This window comes from Festucalex cinctus, chromosome 17, assembly GCF_051991245.1.
Source record: "Festucalex cinctus isolate MCC-2025b chromosome 17, RoL_Fcin_1.0, whole genome shotgun sequence".
NCBI lineage: Eukaryota > Metazoa > Chordata > Actinopteri > Syngnathiformes > Syngnathidae > Festucalex > Festucalex cinctus.
The window spans coordinates 10,171,426-10,183,533 of record NC_135427.1 but is presented as its reverse complement, the minus strand read 5'-3'; the positions used below and the strand labels follow the sequence as shown (position 1 = coordinate 10,183,533).

The following is a 12,108-nucleotide window of genomic DNA, read 5'->3' as shown; positions in this document are numbered from 1 at the left end:
TGTAGAAAAATAGCAAGTCATCTGAAAATGTTTCCCACTATTATGTGACCTATACAACTGAATTGTGTAGTGTAGTGAAGTCAAAATAATCAGCTCAAAAAACATAAAAATTTCAATGTTATATTATAACAGGTTATACAGGGTTATAGGTCACATTATTTGTGGAAAAAGTTGAAGTGATTTGTCGGGATCTTGGCATTTGAACAGGGGTGTGTAGACTTATTATATCTATTGTCACATCAAATCCTAAATGGCATGTTTTTACAGCAAGGGGAATATTTATCGAATGAGAAACAATGAAAATGACAACAATTCCTATGTCAGTGTTTTATGTCCCTGATAAAGGACATTAGGTGGCATTGCGGTCTGACGAGTCATATATCTTCATCATGGGAATAAATCCATGATATATAATATGAAATCACAATATCTCATGATTGCTTTGCTAAACATGACATCTTTAGAGCCATTTTAAGGACACAGATGCATCTTCAACCCTCATAGTGCAGCCATTACAAGTATGTATCTATTACTGTGTAAGAACATTCTTTTAAGTATATAGACACGGAAGATAAAATGCAACAGCCCATTTTGCTAGTTTTTTTTCCCCTGTGACTAAATGCAGCAAATGTTGGCAGATTCCCCCCCACCCTTCTCTTGGTCCAAAACACTATCTCCCTCTAGTGGTCATAAACAGTGTGCAGAGGTGAGTTCAAGGGGGAAGAAGAGACTGTAAGGTATGTTTTACACACCAACACTAAATTTACTCCGACCACTGCAATACATAGTATCATTACAAATCGTGCCTGCAGACTGGGTTTCATTATTTTACCCAGTGATCACTGTTACTATTATTAACAACTGAACATTAATGGTATGCTAACTGAGTAGTATTTATTACACTGATTGATCGTAATATTTTTATTTATGAAAGTGTTAATGATGTCCTTAGTTTTTTTTAAAATTCATATATGACTATATCTTTTAAGGCTGTTCGTATCACAGACAAACTTTGAAATGGAAAAATCCAACAAAATATTGGCTTTAAATTTTCAGAGTTATCAGTGAACTAAACTGTTTAAATTGATGAACTTAGATGAACAAACGTATCGTTTTTTGTAGTCGATGATGTCAGTGAACTGGTTAGAAGAAGACACCGTGTCTTCACAAACTACTGACACAAGATGCTTTACCTAATACTCTTGAAGTTGAGGTTGAGGGATGATCAGAAGCCGCGTGGAAGTGAGCGCCAGCAAACTGCCAGGGATCCGGAGGGGATTCCATAGGAGGGCTGTGAGGGACCCCAGCCAGAGTATTGAGCTTGTTAGTGAAGCCAACGCTGAGGGGACCCATGCAGACTTGACATCCGATAGCGGAGACTGAAGGTTGCGTTGCTCCATTGCTAAAATGGGGGGGAAAGGAAAGGAAAGGGAGGGGTTGACCTGAGATTGAATTTCCTCAGAACAGCATTCCCGAAAAATTTCAAGACTGGACAAACATGAGGCGACACGGGCGGACAAGATTGTGGATGTTCCCTGAGCAAACAAGTGGTGGTGGAGTCGGCGCGGAACCTGCTCAGAGTTTTGCAGGACTATTGAGGACAGATCTACAAACAACGATTTGAAGGACATGACAGAGCGACGGACAAACAACAGATGAACGATGTGACGGTTCAATTTTGTTTTCAGTGAGTAGAAACTTTTTTCCGACTATAAAATCAATCACAAAATAAATTGTCTGTGTAGATTATTATTTTTTTTTAACTATAGACAAAGTCCTTCTATTGTCTCATCTCCTTTTCTACTTCTAAAGTCATTAGCGATGCTAATTAACCGCATCCACTCATGGGACTATCACTCTGTTTTCAGGCGATTTAGTCTTGCTGTTCAGCAGTTCCACAGAAGAGACTTGTGACATCCAACGGGATGGACAGCAGTGACCAACAGGATGAGGAAAAAGGAGGAGAGAAAGATAAAGACATGAAAAACCAGCTAAACATTGTGGAAAAAGGCGTGACGGAGATTAAAAAAAATGAAAAAGACAAGAAGAGGCGCAGATGGGCTTTGAGTGAGAGGCTGGCTATTAACGTCTCGGGGATGCGGTACGAAACCCAACTTCGCACCTTAGCCCAGTTCCCAGACTCCATGCTTGGCGACCCCCAAAGAAGGTCACGCTACTTTGACCCAATGCGGAATGAACTCTTCTTGGACCGAAATCGGGCCTGCTTTGATGCTATCCTCTACTTTTACCAGTCAGGCGGCAGGCTTCGGAGGCCCGCCAACATCCCCCTGGACATCTTCATGGATGAGTTGTTGTTCTACGAACTGGGGGAGGACATCATGAACCGCTTCAAGGAGGACGAAGGGTTTTCCAAAGAGGAAGAGAGGCCGTTGCCCTCCAACGAAATGCAGAAAAGACTTTGGATGCTGTTTGAACACCCGGAATCCTCCTCCGCCGCTCGCATCATAGCCATCATCAGCGTTATGGTCATCGTGGTGTCGATCCTCATCTTTTGCCTGGAGACGCTGCCAGACTTCCGCGTTGAGAAAGAGACACGAGAGGTACGGAATGTGAACATCTCTAATGACAATTGACCTTGAAGCAGAGATTTGCTTCTAAACATAGTACTCATTTGTGAAGATATAAGTGTCAAGCTGTTTTTCACTTTTTTCAGTTTACCTGATTTTTTTGGCCATGGCTAAAACGAGTCCTGCACTTGAACATTTGGCATTCGTCGTCACTCTAATAAGAACTTGAGTGCCTAATATTGCTGTCACTATCGAATATTTTTAGAATCGATCCATCTATTGATTATTGAATCGAATGATTGGATTCATTTTAATCTTGTATTAAGCAGGGCTCAAAAAGTGTGAGCATTTCACTCGCAAATGCGGGCAACTTTCAAGTGCGTGCTGGTGAAAAAAAATCCCGCTTGTGCATTAATGCTCCCTCTGCACTATGTTTAAAACGTACATTCGAAAGTCGCCGTGTCCTCCGCTGGCTCTCCCGTAGCAACTAGCGCGCGTGCGCCGACTGAGTGAAACATGACCCGCTGCAATGTGATTGGCTGGCTACTTCCTGATCGGGCACAGCATATGCGTACACGCGCACCGCGCAGACTACAATTTACATACAAACATATATCCGCTTTTCCACCGGACCGGTTCTACACCGAAGCGGCATTTTTCACCGGAAAGTGCAAAGCTGCTAGTAGGGGTGTGAATTGCCTAGTACCTGACGATTCGATTCGTATCACGATTCACAGGTCACGATTCGATTCGATACCGATTAATCCCGATACGAATTTATAAGTCGATTGTTGCGATTTTTTTTTATTCAAATTTAGAAAATACTAATCAGTAAGCTTGTAGAGTGTAAGATTTATATGAAAATGTATGATTTATTTATCTGAAATTTCAGTCTTATAGAGGTTGTAATCTGTTTAATGTTTGAACAGCATTAAAATAAAGTATTAAGGCTTAATGTTCCATTCATATAACATTCTTCCATACTCAAGGTGTGAATCCTAACCCGAAGTCAGACGTTTTGTTGAATATTTTTCCATTAAAAATGGAAGTTGAAAAATCGATTCACACAAAAAAAAAAAAAAAAAAAAAAAAAAAAAAGGCAATGATGATAAGACGTTGAATCGGTAAGACTACCGAATGAACAATTCTGAGCTCTTTAAAAAAAAAAAAATAAATAAAAAAAAAAAATAGATTTTTTTTTTTATTGAATCGATTCGAGAATCGCGCGATGTAGTATCGCGATATATCGCCGAATCGATTTTTTTAACACCCCTAGCTACTAGACAAAGTAGTGCAATCCATTTTATCATTGAGCCATAGTAGACATTTAGATTTTGTTCTTTAAAAAATAAGAAAGGAATAAGGTTCACATTCTTCCATGATGAATCTTTATTTAGACTTGAAAAATGCTGCTTTTTCACATGATTTTGTACAAATATAATCATAGTTTTATGATAAACTCCCTAAGCTAGTGCAACCACATTTTTTATTCTACATAGAAATTGTAAGCTTATTCCTCTGTGAGAGGAAAACAGTGACACTTGTCACTTTGACTTGTGCATAGACTTCACCAGTGTTACATTTATAATGCTTGAATTCAGGAACGTGTGAAAGGAGAGAAGGGTGCGGCCAGGATGCAACGAATAGGAGATGAGTTAAACGCAGGGTTAGGTCTACACAGAAAAGGTCACACACGGTGACCAGACACATAGGTGAAGCACTGCCAAAGTCTTCTGCCGGCTTAGAACAGAAGATTAAAAGGTCTCACAGGACGAGTAGAATACACCGGGTCGCGTTAATGCATTCTTTCAAGGCTTCAGCGTTAGGCCGCTCGCCTCTGTGCGTGTGAGCTGCCAGGAAAGTAACTGCTACTTTGTCCAGTCCAAGGGAGCTCGATTGGAGGCCCACTGAACCGTCCTGACAGTCAGGACTATGGGATGGTGATGAATGTAGAGATGGATGGGAAGTGGTACAGCGAGACACTCTCGGATTTCTCTTCAGACATCTCGCAAGGTTATATTTAGTTTGAGGAGAGCCCTCGGAGGTGATGACCACATACTGTAGGCCCGATACGCACCTTTAGTAATAAACACTGTCGCTGACCTACTACTGAATGTCATTTATAAAAAGGTTTATCCAAACTGCATGTAAAGTAGTATTAAAAACACACAACCATCCTGGCTTATCTTAAATATACATCGGCATTCCTTGTCCATTTTAACGCCCTATTATTAAATGTAAATTGCCTCTTTCCACGAATGTGACGCTAACTGTCATGCAAAATGGAAAGACAGGTGCACTGCAAGAGAGATCGGGGCAGCTATGATTGATATGTAAAGCCACAAATGTCAACTGGTTTATGATGGCTGCCAAAAGTGACAGCCAATGAGATGGTGAACAACATACTGAAGTTATGGTTATCACAATACTGAGAATACGGGATCCCCCGGGGGAAGTGTGTAAAATGGATTTAAATATAGCCGAGCTTTCGAAACGATTTAATGTTTTGCCAAACATGTTTATTCGATTTCTGGGTACGAGTCAGACGAGAAGGTGACCTGCACTAGCTTATCTTGTCATATCTGAGGTTATAAAATGGCAAGCTATAGTGGCAACAATTCTTCAATGTCTTTCATTAGTTTCATCTATAAAATAATTTAAACCCATAGCTGCCGGTTCTTTTTGTCTTTAAATTAGTTGTGGGGTCGACTCATTTGTTTGAGTTTATTTATGTTTTACTATTTGTTTGTAACGTTAGCAAAGTTTGACAGATGCCCCGAACTTGCTAAAGTTAGCTAAGGTTAGCTGTTCTCCTCAAATAATATACCAACACCTCTTCCACAAAAACGGAAAGCTAGCTTGTAGAATATTTACATTTAAATCAAATTCTGAGCGTTAAAGATCGAGTGGAGTACTCAACTGAGGCGCTTTTCAAAGGAAATAAGTGACTTGAACTTGAAGTAACCCTTACCAGTTGCTCGTTTCAGCTAGCCGTTAGCAACTGCACCTGCTACTGCTAACATTACTGCCCTGCCTTCACATACGATGTCTCAAAGTTATTATTATTATTGTTGTTGTTGTTGTTGTTGTTGTTGCTGTTGTTGTTGTTGTTGTTGTTGTTGTTGTTGTTGTTATTATTATTATAAATTTGATAGCAATATATTAGTTGCTTTAAAACTTCCAGTAACATTCATTGTATTTCCTTTGTTCAAAGTTTTGTCTGCTCACCATGATTAAAAAAAGTTATAGTGGTTTAATTAAGTGTTAGAAGAAGAAGTAGTATAAAATGAGTAAAATGTAAAATGTTTTAAAAAGTGTAGACCAGTGGTGTCCAAACTACGGCCCGGGGGCCATTTGTGGCCCGCCGTCCATTTTTCAGTGTCCTGCGACATATGCTAAAAATGGCATTTGACTTAGTTCAAATAAAATAAACAAAACAAAAATGTTTGAAGATGGTCAAAGTAAGAAGGGAGGGTATTTTTGTTAACTAAAACTAATTAAACAACTAAAACTAAAATTCAAAAAACAATATTGTTACCGAAATAAAATTAAAACGAAAATGCTTTTTAAAAAAACAAAACTAACTGACTACATTTTATGCTTACAAAACTAACTATAATTATAGCAAATGTCCTTCGTTTAAGTCTTTGGTAATTAATTTAATGCATGAGCCTTTGGGGATGATTTTAAATGTGATTTTTTTTGGTAGATTTATTTTGATATAAACCGGAATAATGACGTTGAAAGTATGTCACACGGAAGTGACATCATCTAGCAGCAGCCTATACAAAAGCACCTTCAGATGACATTGCTCCAATGGTGTTTTTTTAAATATTGCACACAAGTAATGCACATTAAAAAATAAATAAATAAAATAATACCAAAACTGAAACAAACTAAACTAAAACTAAGCATTCTTCAAAGAACTAAACTAATAAAAATGAACAGAACGACCCTGAAAACTAATAAAAAGTAACTAAAATGGAAAAATTCCAAAACTATAGTAACCCTACTGCCATATTACAAATAAATTAGTTTATATACTGTAGCATTCTTCTAAGTATGCAAAAACAAAAATAAATTATTTGTACAATTTTTAGGACTAAACACAATTCTCTTCATAACATTATGTGGCCCTTGCGTCCTTCTGATTTTCTGTATGTGGCCCTCAAATGAAAAAGTTAGGACACCCCTGGTGTAGACTTTTGTTGTATTGGTAGCAATTAATGTCCATTCAAAAATATGTTCACAATGTTTTTATTTGTGTTTTTTTTCTTGCCATCTCAGGAATATTTCTACAAGCACCATGGCCAAGAAAAGAACATGTCCGAGACTATGCCTCCACCCCCCAACGTTTTCCATGACCCCTTCTTCATAGTGGAGACCGTGTGCATATTCTGGTTCTCTTTTGAGCTCATCATGCGCTTTTGTTGCTGTCCCAGCAAGATGCAGTTCTTCAAAGATGTCATGAATATCATCGACTTCAGCGCCATTTTGCCTTATTTTGTCACTCTGGGAACAGAGCTAGCCAAGGAAAATGAAACCAGCCCGGCCACATCCTTAGCAATTATCCGAGTCATCCGTCTTGTGAGGGTGTTCAGGATCTTCAAGCTGTCTCGTCACTCCAAAGGTCTTCAGATTCTCGGTCAGACGCTGAGGGCCAGCATGCGTGAACTCGGCCTTCTCATTTTTTTCCTTTTTATCGGCGTCATCCTTTTCTCCAGTGCCATCTACTTCGCCGAGGCCGACCACAGCGAAACGGCCTTTGTCAGCATACCGCATGCTTTCTGGTGGGCTGTGGTCACCATGACAACAGTGGGCTACGGAGACATGCACCCAGAGACGGTGTGGGGTAAACTGGTGGGCTCTATGTGCGCCATTGCTGGCGTACTTACCATTTCCCTACCTGTGCCTGTCATAGTGTCCAACTTCAGCTACTTCTACCACCGGGAGACGGAATGTGAGGATCGATCCCGGTACCAGCATGTCACAAGCTCGCTTGACGAGGACCCAGAAGGGGAGGAGGCACAAGAGGGCAACCTGGATCCTGAGGGGGATTATTATGCCATTGGAGGTACCTATAACAATCTTAATGGGACCGCTCTTGGTAATGTGGGGAAAGGTGCTGAATTAGAAGCAAATATGCATTTAAGGGAACCCCTGGTTACCCAGGTGTGAAAAAGAGGTTCTCATGTACATAATAAAATGGGGATAAGACGTGGGAAAAAATGTTTACGTGATGAATCAAATTCAGTAAAATGTCTTACAACGTGAAGAAGTTGTTTATTCTCAAGTTCCCTCTTGCAAATGAGCTTTTATTTTTGCTTGACTTTGACAATTGTGCCACTGTGACGTCTTACTTTGCTACTTTGCATATTTTCAACTGGAAACATTGAGATGTTCTCTATTTCGAAAAGCTCATGTTGCAAACAGATTGAGACCTCTCGTAAACTTAAGCCGTCGTTCTCTGCATTCTCCCGGTCATACACAAAGTTCGCAGTGGTGCCGTTTTGGCCCGTGTGACCCGAGTTAATTGACCTCATCGTGTTGTAATGCAACATGCAACAGATTTGTGATTTGTTGAAGACGTGAATGCTACTGTTACGTGCTTAATAAATTATATATTTTACTAAATATCTGGACTAGAGTGGTGGTTATTGCTAAATGATACATTATATATATATATATATATATATATATATATATATATATATATAATGTATCATATCTATATATATGACTGACCTTCTGCACGGCTACGGTACTACATCTGTTTTTATCCTCCATTTTCCTGGAACATTGAAGCCTTTCTGTCCATAGCATGAGAGTGATGACTCGTGGAAGGCATGTGTACTTCAATACGCATGCTGGTTTGTGTTAGTCACTGTCGTACACGCAATTGGGTACTATATACTACAGTTTAAAAAACGAACATGATTTCCACACCACCAAAGCAGCACTAACCTCATTACTTAAATTAATGTGCTGGAATATTAGATTTTAACGGTTGATTTTAAGGATTTGTTGGTGCAAATTGTAAAAAGCTTAGGACTGCAATCTTCACCTTCTTAAAAAAAGAAAGAAAAAAAAAGTATATATATATATATTTTTTTTATCTTACATTACACATCTCATTATGCAGAAATCTACGGAGCCCCTAAAGTGACATATATATATATATATATATATATATATATATATATATATATATATATAGTTTTTTTTTGTTTTTTTCCCCTCCCATGCCACTTTAGGGGCTCCGTAGAAATCAGTAGTGTACTTAGTTCAGTTTTTATTTTCAGTTTGTTTTTTTTGTTTGTTTTTTTCCCTGAATTTCCAACAGCAACTTCTATTTAATATTTTCTGTCAAACTAACCATGCAACAAATGTTGTGGATTTAAAACAATCACATTTCTTACATTAATTTGACTTACGCTATGCTAACACACAATGGGAAATGCTAACATTTAGCATCTGTGATGTGTTAAAGCACATTAAGAAACATATAGTTAACACAAATGGTTTAACAACACCTGTAGACTGGGACATAGTCTTTACCTTCTACCAAAAAAAAAAAAAAAAAAAAAAGCTGAGAAAAACGGTTCTTCGTTTATCAGTGTTGCTGTATTATGTTGCCACCTGGTGGCCAAGTCACACATCAAAAGGAATCTTAATGAATTAATCTTGTTGCACGAATTATATTTAATTGCTGTATGTTTTCATGAATTACAATATTATAATCATTTAAACAAATAACAAAAATGTACAAGATACAAACATGGTTAAACTGGTATCTCAAGGCACCACTGAATATAGTCACCCAATTATCAGCAGTGATGTCATCTCTATAGGCAAAAGCAAAGTTAAAGAAAATACTAAAGACTTCCAAAAAAAAGTTATAAAAATAGTTTATTTTCACTCAACTGTTTTCCAGTCTGACAAAATGCCTGAGCGGTACAAATACATCATTGTGTAATATTTATTTCCCCAAGAACACACGGTCGCACTTAAACTTCATAAATACATTTGAAACAAACACTTAAATAAATAAACTACAATAATATTTACCTTTTAAGGGTTGATAAAACATTTCACATTTTTACTCCATCCATCCATTTTCTATACTGCTTATTCAATGACAGGCTAAATGTGCCCACTGCCTGCACTGAAGTTCGGCAAATGTAGCATTTTTTAAATGTTGTAACTTAAAAATTCATCTTTAAATGCACACAATTCACTTTCTTCCCTTCACTTTTCCGCTGAGAAGTGAGGACTGAGCATGGAATCCTGAGACATTCCAAGAAGGTCACCAGAGTCCAGGTTGAAGTAGATCTCCCTTACCAGCGGCGCCTGCTGGGTTGCAGTCTCCCTCGGGAGGGTATCCTTGAGTGGCAGGAATCGAGTGAAGGGGACGGCGTGTCGATCCGGGGAACGCCTGGGAGCCAGCGACACGGCAAATCCGTGTCGCGGGGACAGGAGGCGGGTGTATCCGTCTGCCAGCAGCAGCTCTCGGAAGGTGCAGTCGTCCTCTGAGAAGTGCGTCTGCGTGAGAAGACAGCGTCACAGATGTAAAGCGTGTGAGTGGTAGTTTGACTTCCTCTTTTTAAGAAAAGTTATAACGATGCAATCTTTTGTGAATGACCCGGATGAATCTACTCAAATCAAACGACATCCTTGGCTTACCTGCCCCCTCAGAGAGCCCACGCTGTCGGCGCACAGAAACAGAGACGACCTCTGACCTTTGATGGCGATGTGGCCCGGTTGCACAGACTGTAACTGTAGCACACCTGTAAATATTCCCACATATTAATGAACACGAAGGCCTTAAATGATTCAGATTCATCCTTCCATTTTTTATAGCATTTATTCTTATTATGGGATTCCTTTCCATTTCCAATTTAAAAATCGGGTATGTTTGTTTTTTCAAAGTAATCTATGCATGCCATCCATGCCATTATTTCGCCATTATTTCACCAAATACTTTTAGACTGTAGGTACAGCAGGTAAGTAATATCCTCCTGACTACCAGCAATTCAAATTTGTCCTCTGTAGTGGACCTTTTTAAACTTGAATATCTCCCACCCAGTGCATACGATTGAATTAACTCCTTTTGTGCTCTATTGAGGACATTCAGAGCTTTCCAATGATACCAAATGTGTAGGGGTGGGGCATAAAAGAAAATGGCTTCCCTCAGTGCAAGCACTTTTTCGGGAAGAGGAAAAGTAAGTGTATAACACTTTTTATTGAACAAATTTAGGCTTTAAATGTTGTTAGCATGTTTTCTATAAGACGCATAAGAACTCATTAAAGTATTGTTTGAATTATTTTAACTGTATTTGAGCCTAGTATTTAAGTTTTAAAAAATGTCCTCTGTAGTGGACACATCATAGCTAAAAAATAAAAACTTTTTTTTTTTTTTCTTCCTTTTGTAGTATTCCAGTTACTTCACAAAGATTGGGGAATATCAAAATAAACATGATTGGACATTTTTTTTTTTTTTGGTAGTCAGGAGGATATAACACATTTACTGTAGTCTTGAATACATTCATAGAAGTTTTAATTTTCCATTCCCATCTCACAAATTATACTCACAAATAAATTCTGGGTTATTTTCCTAACCCACGCTCTTTAAACTGCTGGGTGAAAAGAGGCTTTCTGGGTTGTTTTGTACAATACAACCCCAAAAAATTGACCCAACGTTGGGTTGTATTGTACAAAATGACCCAACATGCATATTTTTGGGATTTGGAAGAACACAGGATTACTCGCAGAGATGAACATGCCAACTCCGCATAGAAGGACGAAGCTGAGATTCGAACCTTGAATTGCTGAGCTGGGAGGCAGATGTGCCAACCAATAGCTAACCATACTGCCTGTTGAGATGATCATAAAACAAAAACCAACACTCACTGTAAGGGGTCTGAACATCGCTTCCGGACACGTTTCCATCCTGGCTGATCTGCAGGTACATCCCTCGTCTGTGATTTTCTGCAAAAAAATAAATAAAAATAAAAATAACATACTTCCATGTGTACTAAATTGAACCTGAATATCTAATCTGAAATACTGTACCTGTGTAAAGATGCCCCTCCCTGACTTGACTGTTAAATGCTAAAAGTGGGTTGGAGTCAGCAAGATAGAAAGACAGAGAGACAGGAAGTAGGATTGTGAGGAGAAAAGAGCTCAAAAAAGTGCTGTTTGCTAACCAAAACATTTGGAGACAAAAAAACAAACTGTTCAAGATATTTTATACTGATAACCTGATAAATATAATAATAATAAATACAAAAATAATTAATAAATTATTTACAAAAGAAATGGCAAAAATAATTAAATAAGAGATATATTGACTCCTGCAAAGCAAGTTCTTTTCTGTTAATTCGAAAGAAGTTTACGCCTTTATAAAGGGGCCAGGGAAGGAGGGTCTTCTTCGTGACTCAGACAAAGTGTGATTTAATGCTGAGCAGAATTTCTCCTACTATATATGGCCCGCTTCCTTGTTTTTGTTTTTTTTAAGACTTTCAAAAAAGTAGAATTCCCAGTAGCGTCTCACTGTTTTCATTCTTTCCTCCCACTTTAA

At 38.4% G+C, this 12,108-nt stretch overlaps 2 protein-coding genes across 2 annotated transcripts; one reads left to right on the top strand and one right to left on the bottom strand.

Annotated features, from left to right (window-relative positions):
• Positions 1-1,637: 1,637 nt before the first annotated feature.
• On the top strand, positions 1,638-7,979 carry LOC144004819 (potassium voltage-gated channel subfamily A member 1-like). The gene is made up of 3 exons (XM_077502396.1): positions 1,638-1,687; positions 1,869-2,561; positions 6,816-7,979. Exons 2-3 carry the CDS (start codon positions 1,926-1,928, stop codon positions 7,704-7,706), a joined length of 1,527 nt encoding a protein of 508 aa, XP_077358522.1. The 5' UTR covers positions 1,638-1,687; positions 1,869-1,925; the 3' UTR covers positions 7,707-7,979.
• Positions 7,980-9,776: 1,797 nt separating this feature from the next.
• Positions 9,777-11,742, bottom strand: fgf21 (fibroblast growth factor 21). Its single transcript, XM_077503613.1, has 4 exons — positions 11,601-11,742; positions 11,439-11,516; positions 10,212-10,315; positions 9,777-10,070 (listed from the first exon to the last, which is right to left on the bottom strand). The coding sequence occupies exons 1-4, from the start codon at positions 11,740-11,742 to the stop codon at positions 9,777-9,779; spliced, it is 618 nt and encodes a 205-aa protein (XP_077359739.1).
• Positions 11,743-12,108: the final 366 nt, after the last annotated feature.

Coding starts and splice junctions, on each gene's coding strand:
- fgf21 (XM_077503613.1), bottom strand. CDS start 11,742: ATGTTTTGGTTAGCAAACAGCACTTTTTTGAGCTCTTTTCTCCTCACA. Junction 11,517..11,600: donor GGAGGGGCATCTTTACACAG/GTACAGTATTTC, acceptor ATTTTTTTGCAG/AAAATCACAGACGAGGGATG. Junction 10,071..10,211: donor TGGGCTCTCTGAGGGGGCAG/GTAAGCCAAGGA, acceptor CTTCTCACGCAG/ACGCACTTCTCAGAGGACGA.
- LOC144004819 (XM_077502396.1), top strand. CDS start 1,926: ATGGACAGCAGTGACCAACAGGATGAGGAAAAAGGAGGAGAGAAAGAT. Junction 2,562..6,815: donor TTGAGAAAGAGACACGAGAG/GTACGGAATGTG, acceptor TTGCCATCTCAG/GAATATTTCTACAAGCACCA.